Consider the following 12,696-nt stretch of genomic DNA (forward strand, 5'->3'; position numbering starts at 1 on the left):
AGGCTGAAGCAGAGAACCATGGACCCCAGTCTCACCTGCCCCCTGAGTCTTTCTGATTCTCTTGACAGGTTTAAGGGCCTCAAGCCGACTGTTATCCTTCTCTCCCGAGGAATTTCCGACGCTGAAAGCAGCTGGAGGGCAGGACAAGGCTGGCAAAGAAAAGGGCGCCTTAGATCCGTCGTATGGGCCAGGACCAAGCCTCCGCCCTCAGAGTAAGTAAGCGACAGCCCCGTCTGGGAGCAGCAGGGTTCCCCTTCAGCTTCTGCCTTTCAGATACGCGCCATCTCTCAGGCAGCAGGCTCCCTGCCTGGAGAGCGCAGCCGGCGATCCTGTTCCGGGTCCTTGTGTCTGTGCGCTCACTTCCCAGGCTGGGCTGAAGGTCGTGCCTCCCTTCCCGTCCTTTGGGTCAGTCCAGGCCTGTGTCCGTCTTCCCCAGCAGTCATCGGAGGCTGTGCTGTGCCTGGGTGGTCACGGCAGGGACAGCTGGACCAAGGGCCAGTTAACTTGATCCCCAGTTCAAGCGCTTATCTTCTAAGTGGTTTCCAGAGCTAGCTGAGTCCTGTCAGAATGACTTGGGCGTTCGTTAAGTCTGATTTCCAGCCCTTTCCCACCCCCCAGCCGAATTAGAATCTGTTTTTTAATGTTTCCCTGGTTGAGTAGCCAGCCCAGCACTCGTCTCCATGGCCCCTCATCTGGGGTCTGGCCAAGGGGTAAGCAGGGTTGTGTAGCAGTTCTTATCGGTAATACTTTTCTTCATGGCCTTTGGGTGGTTAGAATTTAAGGTGTTGTTTGGGAATGGGATTTTCCATCAGTTTTAATCATGGATTCTGAAATAGCCCTTGAGGTGGGGAGTTGATCAGGTTTTGAAATATGAGAGAGTTTTTTATCTGCTTGTTTTGATTAATCCCCAAGTTATCCCAGAGTCAGAACGGATATCCTGTAAATGAAATGATCACTGTGAAACTCTTTGATAAAACATACTGTCTTCTCAGTGGTCTATGCTGGGTTATTTTGTTTGTTCCAAATATATAATCAGATTTATTAGGCCAGAAACATCAACTTTCTGGGATTAATTAAGATGAGCTGCTGTAGGACTATAACAGTTTAGAACTAGAAGAAGCTTCTGGAATCAATTCTGTCCCATTGTTTGAGAAGATGAACAAGCAGATGACCTTGGGTGACCAGGGCTTGGCTAAGGTCATGTACAAGGGGACTGAAGAGTTGGGAACAGAGTGACTTTGTGGCTCTGATCCTGGGTTCCATTCTGTTAGGGGTCAAGTACTCAAGGACCTTTCATGTTTCAACTTCTGTAACTATAAGTTGACCAAAAAGAGAAATCTTTTTGGCTCATCTGATTCCTTGTTGGCCTATAATCCTACCAGGTTTTGCTATGTTGAGCAGGAGAAAGCATCATCTTAAAACGATGGTCAGAGAGGGTTGGTAGATTTCAGTCTGTGAACTGCAGGAGGTCCCCCAGGCCACTGTGGGAGCAGGTGGGATGAGGCCTGGGCAGGGGGGCCCAGACCCTTTCAGCTCCTAGTTGAGGGGACCAGTAGCTGTTTTCTACATCACAGCTAGGAAGTCCCTAACTAGAGTTAGCACTGCTGAGCAGTGTTTGAACTTGCGTCAGGAACTCTGGTTCCAACATCAAGTCCAGTGCCAAGCCCGGTACCAGTCCCGATGGGACTGGGTCAGTATTAGTGGAAACAGTGGCTCAAGACTGCTCTTATGGGGCCTTCTGGGTCTCTTTGGGGTGTTAGGTCTCAGGTTGTGTGGTCTCTGAGTTGATGAAGGAAGACCACCCCTTGTTTACACTTGCCTTCCCTCTGAGCAGACTGTATTTTGTGTTTCTCTGACAGTCAGACACCCTCAGCAGTTTCATACTCATTGGCCAGATGTCTGCCCCCCACCTTCCCTGACAGACTTGACCAGTCGACTCAATTCTTCACTTTGGGTTTTTTTTTTTTTTTTTAATTTTTGGTGAGTGAGGGGGGTCCCTTGACCTTCAGAACCTCATACAATCCCTCCTCCCCCCTCCTCTTTCCTCTCCCCTTTTGCCCCCTTTCCATTTCCAGATGTGACAAGCTGGAGGGAGGGCGGTGGGCGAAACATAATTTCTGCCACGTCTCTGAGCGCCTCCCCAACTGAGCTGGGCAGCAGGAACTCGAGTGCGGGAGACGGAGCCCCCTCCTCGGCGTGCGCCAGCGAGTCTAAGGACCCCTCGCTCCGCCCGCCTCAGCCTGTCCGCAGAGGGGCTTCACAGTTCTTGGGGAGTGTATACCACCCACCTACATACCATGACATGCTTCCTGCCTTTGTAAGTCTTCAGAGTGTGCATTCTGTCCCCACAGAGTCAGATCGTTCATGTCCAGCAGAACCTACTTCACGGGGTTGAATGTCCTCCGTGGGCGTCCCCCATCCCCGCCCAGTCTCTCTACCCTGGTGCCTTATCCTGGAGGTTTCCATTGCTTTTGCATTTTCATTCCCCCTGTTTCAAATTTTAAGGGCCTCTGGCTTCTTTCCCTGGTGATGCGGATGTTATCTTAACCTTGGTTCTTTTAGAAAAAGGAGAGGCAGGTATTCCCCAAGACACAAGTCCCCAGATTTGTGTACTGATGGCAGGAAAAATGGGGGAGATGGTGATAGGATTAATTGGGAAACCCCAAGACTTTCCTGTTTCTGTTTCCCGTTTGCCAGAACAAATTCTGATGCCAGTGGAACTTAGACTCTGGGCCATTACTGGAAAACCCTGTTCCTTGATGTTATGTTTCAGATGTGTTCGCCACAGTCATCAGAGAACCAGGGTACAGTGGAACGAGGATCTTTTCCCCTTCCTCATCTCCGTCTTGAACCCCGTGTTCCTTTTAGACAGTTCCAGATGAATGACCAAGACGGGTAAGGCCATTGCATTGTAGTCACGGATGTAGAAGTCACCCTGGTTGGTGATATTGGGACAGTACAGTGGGTTTACATAGGAAAGTGCTTTGAGACCTCAGAAGCTAGAGACCCACCTGATACTCCAGGGTGTGTGGGAGGGCTGGCCTCTGGGGCAGGACGAGAGGAGGGGTTGTGAGTTCAGGTTCCTGATAGTTGTTTATTGCTGTTACCGTAGATTTAACACCGAGCATCTAAAACTGTAAAATGAAGCAGAACTTCTCTTGGGGATGTATTTGTTGATTATATGTTCTTTAAAAAGGGGAGGATTATAATATCAAGGGCACACGTGAACCTTTGCAGTGGGGGACGTAGTTTTGGAGAAGTATTTGGGTTTGCCTCCATCTGTGTACTTGACACCAGCCCAGCGTCTTTACCCTTCTCTCTGTCATCAGAAAAGAAAATAGACTGGGAGTGAGCCGCCCGATCCGTCCACTGAGGCCGCTGGTGGAGCGGGTGCCACGACCCACCATCGTCAACGCAGAAAACCTGAAGGGCCTCGATGACCTGGACACCGACGCCGACGATGGCTGGGCAGGTGGGTGGTGGCATTTGCCTGTGGGCTCTCGACTGACGGTTCAGCAGGCAGGGACTGCATTCTTGTTTCTGCTTCTTGCCAAGGTTGGCAGTTCCTGTGACACAGAGTCTACGGGGACCCCTGAGGGCAAGGGGCAGTAGACAGCCTTGGGCCCTGAGAGATCCTCGCTGGTACCCTTACCAGCAGTTGCTTCCTCACGCAGCCACGTTGTCTGTCTTGGTCTTTCATCTTACTCTTGGAGGGAGAAAGAGTTTTTGTAACGAAAGAGTTAAAACAGGAGTGTGATGAGCCCCACACAGCGCCCTGTCACTGCATTTCAGCAAGTTCCAACATTCTGCATTCTCATAATCACCCACACTCCTGATCTGATTATTTTCTTTAAAAATTCTTTTGGACGTTTGTTTCCAAGTAAAAGGCGCACATTTAGCTATACGGTTTTGATAAACCCATGTGCTTGAGCAGCACAGCCACGTCAAGACACAGTACTCACTCCGTCCCTTCCCAGCCAGTCTTCCTCCTGACTCGGCCCAAGGCCTCCCCCTTCTGATGAATCCTAACTGCAGATGGGTGGAGTGGTGCAGCTTTCCTTCAGCTGTAAGGTTTGTGAGATCCATCAATGTTATTACATATGTCCGTGGTTGCTTTTAATTACTGAGGTATGTGTCATTGTATCAAATCCAGTAATTTGCCCGAAAGTTTATTATGGATGCTGTTGCTATTTCTCATGAGTTAATATCCAGTAGTGGAGTCGATGGTTAAAGAGGAGGTGTGTGATTAGGTTTGTCAGAAGCACCAGACCTCCGTGGTGGCTGGTGTGCACTCCAGCGGCAGTTCTGAGAATTTGGCCCTGCATCCTTACAGTGCTCTGATGTTCATCGCTTTAATTTTAGCCATTCCAGTGGGTGTGTAGCGTTAGCTCATTGTGCTTTTAATTTGCATCTTGCTGATGAGTAATCATACACTCGTTTTCATGCCGATTTGGCTTTACTGGTATCTTTTTTGAGTGTTCAGATACACATCCTTGGAGACTTAACATTTCACAAAAGTTTTGATCCATTTTCTCAGCACTGCGTTTTGATTAGCAGAAGTTTTAAATTTTGATGAAGTTTAACTTATAAATTTGTGTTTTTTATGGTTTATTGTGTCTTTTATAAAAATCTTTGTCCCTCCTGGTGTCAAAGAAACTCCCTTATGTTTTATAATTTTAACACTGATTTTTAGATGTGTGGTCCATGTATTAATTTGTATATGGTGTGAGATGGGAGTCAGGATACCCAGTTGTTCTACACCATTTGTGACAAGACTTCTCTTTCCCTGTGGCATTGCTTTGACACCTTTGCCAACAGTTGATTGATCACATAAGTGTGGGCCTAATTCTGGACCCTGTTTGTTCTATTTATTCATCCTTATGCCAATACCACATTGTAGCTCTGTAGTAAGTTAGTGTAAGTTTCCCAGCTTTGTTCATTTTTAAGATTATTTTACTCTTCTAAGTCCATTTTCATATAATTTTAGAATCTTTTTTTAAAAAAAATGATGTATGTAAGATTTGTAATGATATAGATATCACTCTTTTTCATCCCTGATAATTAGGTAATTTGTATTTTTTTTCTCTTGTTCACTTCTGCCAAGGGCTCATTAGTTTTACTCATCTTTACAAAGAGCTTTTGGCTTTAGTTTTCTCCATTGTTTTGATTGTTTTCTAGTTCACTGATCATTTTAATTGGAACTTTCTAGATTTCTCATTTAATTCCATTGTAGTCACAAGGGCATATTCTGTGTGACTTCCATTCTTTCCAGTTTATTAAGACTGGTTTTATCACTAAGATACATGGTCTGTTTTGGTGAATAGTCCAAGTGCATTTGAAAAGAGTGTATTCGATAGTTGGATATCACATTCTCTATGTATCAGTTTAGTCACGGTGGTTGGTAGTGTTGTTCATAACATTTTTGTCTAGTTCTATCGTTACTGAAAGTAAGGTATTAGACTGTCTACTACAATTGCAGATTTATCTGTTTCTCGCTTTAATTCTGTCAGTTTTTGCTTCATTTATTTTGAAGCTGTTCCACACATTTTTTATTTTTATGACTGATGTGCTGACCATTTATATTGTTTCACATACTCTCCATCTCTCCTAACACTTCTTGCTTGGAGTCTGTTTCGCCCGGTGTCAGGTCATTGTTCTGACTGTATTTATTGTTGTTGTGCTGTGTTTTTGCATCCACGCCCTTCAGCCCACTTGTGTCTGTTTGCACCGCGAGGCTCTGGGAGATGGTATGTGATCACACTTGCTTTGTCGTCAGATCTAACTAACTGGATTGGGCTTTTTGTCACATCCCTTTTTTCAGTGATATAATTCATGTGACAGATTTTCGTATTATATAAAATTTGCCCCCTTAAAGTCTACCATTCAGAGATTATTAGTATATTAACAAGTTTGTGCAGTCATCCCCACTGTTGAATTCCAGAACATTTCCATCACCCACAGAAGAAGCCCCGTACCCATGAGCACTCACTCTCAGTGACCCCTCCCTCCACACACAGCCTCTGGCAAGCACCATCTACTTTCTGTCTGTGGATTTGCGTGTTTTGGACGTTTTGTACAAATGGAGTCTCACAGTAGGATATGAGGCCTTTCACACCTGGCTCCATCACTCAGCATGATGTCTTCAGGGGTCGTCATGTTGTAGTGTGTGTGAACTTTTTTTTTTTTAATATGGCCAAATCCTGTTCCATTGTGTGCATCTACCGCATTTTGTGTACTCACTCATCAGTTGATGGACACGTTCTGCCACCTGAGCCACTCGGGTCGGGGAAGGCCCTGAGGCAGAGCAGCCACTCTCAGATCTCACCTCTGGGGAGTGTGTGTTGGCGGGGAGGCCTCCTGGCTGGTTTCTACCTGCTTCTGCTCACTCCTCACCTTCTAACACACTTGCAGAAAACTTGGTCTGCACAGATTTAAGGACTGTTCTCTTAACAGCGTTAATCTAACCAGAGAGGCTACTGTGCTGTGACCAAAGCCAGTACTGTCTTTCGCTTGTATTTTTGTTGTTGTGGTTTGTTTAATTTATTTTTTAATTGAAGGATAATTGCTTTACAGAATTTTGTTGTTTTCTGTCAATCCTCAACATGAGTCAGCCATAGGTGTACATATAGCCCCTCCCTTTTGAACCTCCCTCTCTCTCTCCCCATCCCACCCCTCTAGGTTGATACAGAGCCCCTGTTTGAGTTTCCTGAGCCAGACGGCAAATTCCCGTTGGCTATCTATTTTGCATATGGTCACTTGTATTTGTTTTAATATGATATTTATTTATTTGGCTGCATCATGTGTTAGTTGTGGGATCCAGATCCCTGAGCAGGGATCAGGCCTGGGCCCCCTGCATTGGGAGTGTGGAGTCTTAGTCTGTGTCCTCCACTTCTCTCTGCAGTGTGTGTTCTGGTGGTGGCAGCCGGGGGTGCCCCTTAGCCAGGTGGGCTGGTGCCCTTCCTGCCTGGAGGCAGTGTTACCCCCGCCCCCAGCGGTGCTCTTCCCACTGTTGGGATGTGCATCTTGTCTCCTTCTCGCTGGCCCTCCTCCTGTTGCAGGCCTCCATGAAGAAGTGGACTACTCCGAGAAGCTGAAGTTCAGTGATGATGAGGAGGAGGAGGAAGTGGTGAAGGACGGCAGGCCAAAGTGGTAAGCGCGCCATCCCTGCTCACAGCCCCGCTCCTGGTGGCGGGGGTAGAGGGGGGCATGTGACACTTTACAGATGTATGTGCACTGGTGTTCTCAGTGCTCCCGTGTGCTTTGCGTGTCCTGGTCACCCTGGCGATCTCACGTGGCCAGATACTATTTCCATTTTGCAGATGGAAGGACAGCTGTTTGGGGGCGGGGAGCCAGGGTGGTCACCAGGCGTGGGTGGCTGAGTCCTAGCTGTTTAGCCACCATGCCTGCATTTTTCCCAAGTGTGTCTTGCAGACTGATTGTTCTGCAGACTGCCATGAGTGTGTGGTGCCCCTAAAGGCTTCTCTGGCCAAGCAGACTTGGGAAACCGCCTGGGTTCAGCTCTACTCCAAGGGTGCCCAGAGCCTAGGATGTGCGTGCTACAGCCTGCTGGGAATCTGGGCATGGGGGAGAAGCCGAAAGTGGGGTATGCCATGTTGCCTAAGCATATTTGACCACTTGAATCTTTTCTCTCTCTTTTTTTGGATCATTTCATTGGATTGATGCTTGCTCCCAATACCATTTGGAAAATAGTTACATTGTAGTCTAGCCAGTCTAGTTTTTAGCAGAATACCAGTAGCATGGGCTTGTACTTTTAAAGTAGTACCTATGGTCGCTTTAATTTGCTTCCCCACCCAACCACCACCCCAGTATTGGCAAATATGGATGCTTCTCTTTGTATGGAATTGCCTGTTTCCTTTGTATATATATCTGTTAGACTTGCTGTGCTTTCTGTTAAAATGTGAGTACTGGTTTATATTGCTTAGATAGTAGTGTTTTGGTATTTTTTCCCTTTGTCTGTTTTACTGTCAGTAATTGAATGCTTATGTAGTGGGTCTGCAGGTCTTGTTGTGTCATCTTCGGCTTCATGGCTCCTCTTCTGCAGGGAGCTGGTAACGCTCTTCTGTCACTCTTCCTCAGCTGGCACACAGACAGCTAATTGAGGCTTCTGTAATTTATTTTAATGCTGCTTGATTTCAACTGAAGCTTTGGATGCCCTTGGGAAAGAAATATCTATGGGTCAGTTTTTGGAACTAAGCTCAGAAGGAGATGTGATCCAGAATTTAAATCAGTGGAAACGTGAAGCTTTGTAGATTCATTGGAGCAGCAGGCCACTCCGTTCCTCTCTCTGAATTGATGTGACTTGACTGTCCATCTGAGAGAGTGAGGCTCTGGCTGTAGTGACCAGGGACACACCACATTGAGTCCCCAAGCCGGCCACCACTCAGTGTTCTCTGAGCTGGCTGAGACTCCTCCTGCAGCCCCCATGCACGATGGGCTCCTGAAACCTCCCTGGCTCCATCCCTTGCTGTTCACTGTCTCTGGGAACACTGGGACCTGCATCCTTTCTTTCACGCACCATCCAGAGGCTGGCCGGCCGGTCCCTTCTTCCCTGTCACCATCGCCCTGAGGCTTAGTCATCGTCTTTGATAGACTTGGGGTCTTTCCTGGCAGATCAGGAGCCTTTTGTGGGCCCTACACCTCTGCTTGCCGTCAGGAGGCACTGGCAGTCGTTGCTCCGTCTCTGGTCTCCTGACTCTCCTCACCTGCCTCATCTCCCTCCACCTCCAGAGCGTCTGTGCATGTGTGTGTGTGCGTGCAGGAGCATGTGTATTAGCCAGGCCCGACTCCCTGGCTTTCTCTGCGCTCCCGCTGGGCTTTTGGGCACCACTTCTGCACTAGCAGAGGTGTGAGTAGATGCACACGTGTTTTGTCACAGAGCCTTTGTTTGCACCACAGCGTGTAAAGATGAGCACCACTCAGCAAGCCTTCCCGGCGCCTCTGCTGGCGTCTGTCTCCTCCTCCATCCAGTGTGTGCGTTGCTCCTCCTGCTGTTTGTAATGTATCACTCAGCAAGCCTGCTGCTGCTGTCGTGAGGAGCATTTGTTCAGTCCTGGGACGGGGCTTTGGCATAGACAGAAGGGCCTGCAGTGGGAAGTCTGGGTTCAGCTTTGTTAGCTCTTTCTTGTGAACAGCTCCCCAACCTCCCGGAGACTCAGTGACCAGCTCTTTAAAATGGAGGAAGTAGAGGCGTTTTTGTTTGTTTGTTTTTTTTTTGCAGTAGATGAAGTAATGGGTGTGAGGCATCCTGCCTGGAGCTGTGTCTTTAAGACTGACTTGGTAAAATGGGTGCTGGTGTAGGTGCTCTGGGTGGGTGTGCTGTAGGTCTTTTATGAAGGAAATCAGTTTGTAGAAGCTAACTTTCGAATTGCTAATGGTCTGATGAGACCATGCCTGGGCCAACCAGGAAAACCAAGTCTTCACGGTTTGTCCTAGGAACAGTTGGGACCCCAGGAGGCAGCGGCAGTTATCCTTGAGCTCTGCAGACAGTGCTGATGCCAAGCGCACCCAAGAGGAAGGAAAAGACTGGAGTGAAACAGGAGGTGTGACCCGTGTCGTCCGGAAGGTGCCGGAACCTCAGCCGCCTTCCAGGAAGCTGCACAGCTGGGCGTCAGGCCCTGACTACCAGGTACCGTGGGCACTGTGGGGGAGGGGTCCTGTGCCCGTTTGGCTGGGGGACATGCATGGGCGTGTGCGCATACACAAGCCCTTTCCAAGTTCAGTTGACCAGAGATCCAAGGCAGAGACTCCAGCAGGTCACCTGAAAGGCTGTTCTGTGCATTTACAATGAACAGGAAGGGATGGAGCCAGGGAGGTTTCAGGAGCCCACCGTGGCGGGAGCTGCAGGAGGAGTCTCAGCCAGCTCAGAGAACACTGAGTGGTGGCCGGCTTGGGGACTCAATGTGGTGTGTCCCTGGTCACTACAGCCAGAGCCTCACTCTTTCAGATGGACATTCAGTTAGGTTTCACTGAGTTCAGTGGTCTGGTTGGTTTTCTGCAAAAGTCTAAGCAGACATTTCTCTCTCTCTTTTTCTAAGCTATTTTAAATTGGAGGATATTTGCTTTACAGTATTGTCTTGGTTTCTGCCCTACATTAACATGAATCAGCCATAGGTATAATATGTCCCCTCCCTCTTGAACCTCCCTCCCTTTTTGTTTTTTTTTGACCGCACTGTGCAGCATGTGGGATCTAGTTCCCTGCCCAGAGACTGAACTCGAGCCCCCTGCGTTGGAAGCGCAGAGTCTTAACAACTGGACCTCCAGGGAAGTCCCTCTTTTTATTTTTTTTTTAAAGTTAAAAATTATTCTTTTAAGATTTTGAGAACAGTCACAAACTTACAGAAAGTTGGTGTAATGCAAAGAATATTTTTCCCTGAGCCGTTTGAAGAGTAAGTTGCTAGTCTGATCAGGCTCCACCGTAGAATGCTTCTTAGGTAAGCACAGTCGGATCCAGGAAGCTCGCGTTGACGTACCACCGCCTCCTCATCGGCAGACCCCGTGCCACTGCCCCCACTGCCCCCACTGCCCAGTTGATGGTCTTGATGCAGAGGAATCTGGGTCAGGGTCAGGTGTCCTTCAGTGTGAAGTGGACCCTCAGCCTCTGCTCCGCTTTCCTGAGGTTGACGCTCTGGAAGATCAGAAACCAACTGCTTTGTGCAGTGTGCCGTTTGTCTGGAGCTTCCTCATGGTGGGGTTCAAGGCTACCCTTTTTTGGCTAGAGTCTCTCAGAGTTGGCACTGACTGTTCTCATTGCTCCCGCCTGGGTGACCCTGGTCCCTCTCTGCCCGCTGTGACAGCCTTACTTTAGTCTCAGGATTGAGGTGCTGCTTACTGGGTTTCACAACATCGAGCTTTCACATGCACCACAGATTCGTAATTGATAGCAGTTTTGTGGCTAGTTACTTTAAGACTATGAATATCCAGTTTCTCATCAAATTTTTAATTAATATTGTTTCTTTGGATGTTCAGGTTGTCTTTGGTTTGGGAGCTTCAGGCTGGCAGCTGGGTGCTTTTCACTGTCTCCATTCTTTTTTTGAGGGATTCCTTGCTTTCTGGTAGAACAAGCTTTTCCAAGCTCATTTTGTCCTTATCTAGCTTTGGCCCTGGAGTCAGCCTTTAATGACACTTATAAATCAGTACGTGGGCACCAGGAGTGCTGCTGCTTCTGGCCTTTTCCATGGATAGTTGGGGAGTGTATGTAAGTGAGAGAGAGACACACACAGACACATACACATGGAGTTGGGGAATGTATGTATGTGACACACACACACACACACACACACACACACACACACACTTCATTCTGGCTGTTTCCCGTTGTCTCCCTAGTCTCCCTATTTCTACCCTCACCCTGTCCCTTGCACAGGTGCCCTCCTCAGATGTCAGCCCCCCTCCCAGAGACCCTGAATTCCCTGCTGAACCATCTCTTCTAGAAGTTCCTTCCTCCTCCCCCTTGATTGGGCTCCACCTTCCTCATCAGCCACACCTCCACGTGGACACCCTGCTCAGCTGCCTAGGCTCTGACCCTGCCCTGAGCTGTCTGACCCCCTGGGCGCAGGCCTGGCGCTGCCGCATTGCCTGACTCTGGGATGGAACTGAGCAGGAAGGGCGAGCTGCGGAGGGGAGGCATTCATTTAAATAGACTGGCAGCCTTGCCATTTCCAGTGCCCTGTGCTGTTTAAAGGACTTCCACATCTTCCTCTATAGTGAAAATACCCGTTAGCTTGAGTCTTTTGTGCTGAGCACATATCATCTCTTTCTAGGCATTGTGCTCGTACAGGGGACACAAGAATGAAAACAGACACAGTACAGCTCTTAGGAATTATCTTGCGATTAACCCAGATTTCATCCCTATATTGGGGTTGCTCAGTATTCAAAAGAAGGTTCTTTTTATTTTGATCTGCTCATAACAACCCTGAATTATCTTGAGTGTTTTTATTATTATCTAGAGTCAACAAAGATAAAATCTCTTATCATTTCATGAATCCAAATTTCTGAAAAGATTGTCACAGCGTAAATGTTTTGCAGAATATTTCGTTTATAAAATGATAGCTCACTTCAGGCAGTTTTGAAAGGCATATCTGTAGTTTTGATGATACGCACATACCCTTTGATGGTATTTAATTTCTGGGAAATTGTGAAGGGAATAATCAAGGGTATGCCTTAGAGATCATCGATGTGTCCTGGTGGAGACTCGAGGTGAGACAGTACACGGCTGTTACGGTGCCTGGACAGATGGCAGTGGTCGGGGCAAAGTAAAAGGAGAGTGCACACTTGGCCCCAATTATATTATGTAAAAAGTACCTTTGTGCTTCTAAATTAGACATTTATAATCTTGTAGTAATTGTCTCTGGATTATAAGAAGTTAGTTTTTAGGAGAAAAATCACTCTCTACTGTCACTGCTACTTACTGCTTTTATGGAGGTGTAATTTACATAAAGGGCTTCCCTGGCTTCTCAGTGGTATAGAACCTGCCTGCCAGTGCAGGAGACATGGGTTCAATTCCTGGGTCAGGACTGTCCTCTGGAGAAGGAAATAGCAACTCACACCAGTATTCTTGCTTGGGAAGTCCTGTGGACAGAGGAGCCTGGCAGGCTACAGTCCATGGGGTAATAAGGAGTCAGACACAACTGAGCAACTGAGCACTATTCTAAACCTGAGGCAGCCTTTCTCTTGAAC

At 47.8% G+C, this 12,696-nt stretch overlaps 1 protein-coding gene across 15 annotated transcripts in view; it reads left to right on the forward strand.

Annotated features, from left to right (window-relative positions):
• PRRC2B (proline rich coiled-coil 2B) overlaps positions 1-12,696 on the forward strand; it is an 84,331-nt gene that overhangs the window by 37,889 nt on the left and 33,746 nt on the right. For 12 of the 15 annotated variants that reach the window (XM_025261868.3, XM_025261876.3, XM_025261870.3 and 9 more), the window contains exons 6-11: positions 69-212; positions 2,076-2,317; positions 2,774-2,895; positions 3,330-3,472; positions 7,059-7,149; positions 9,454-9,646. In XM_025261868.3, the coding sequence (XP_025117653.3) occupies positions 69-212; positions 2,076-2,317; positions 2,774-2,895; positions 3,330-3,472; positions 7,059-7,149; positions 9,454-9,646 (935 nt within the window). The remainder of the gene's footprint in view (positions 1-68; positions 213-2,075; positions 2,318-2,773; positions 2,896-3,329; positions 3,473-7,058; positions 7,150-9,453; positions 9,647-12,696) is intronic. The other 3 variants (XM_025261878.3, XM_025261877.3, XM_025261875.3) reach the window with 2 other exon arrangements.

The sequence above is a fragment of the Bubalus bubalis genome, chromosome 12, assembly GCF_019923935.1.
Source record: "Bubalus bubalis isolate 160015118507 breed Murrah chromosome 12, NDDB_SH_1, whole genome shotgun sequence".
Taxonomy (NCBI): Eukaryota; Metazoa; Chordata; class Mammalia; order Artiodactyla; family Bovidae; genus Bubalus; species Bubalus bubalis.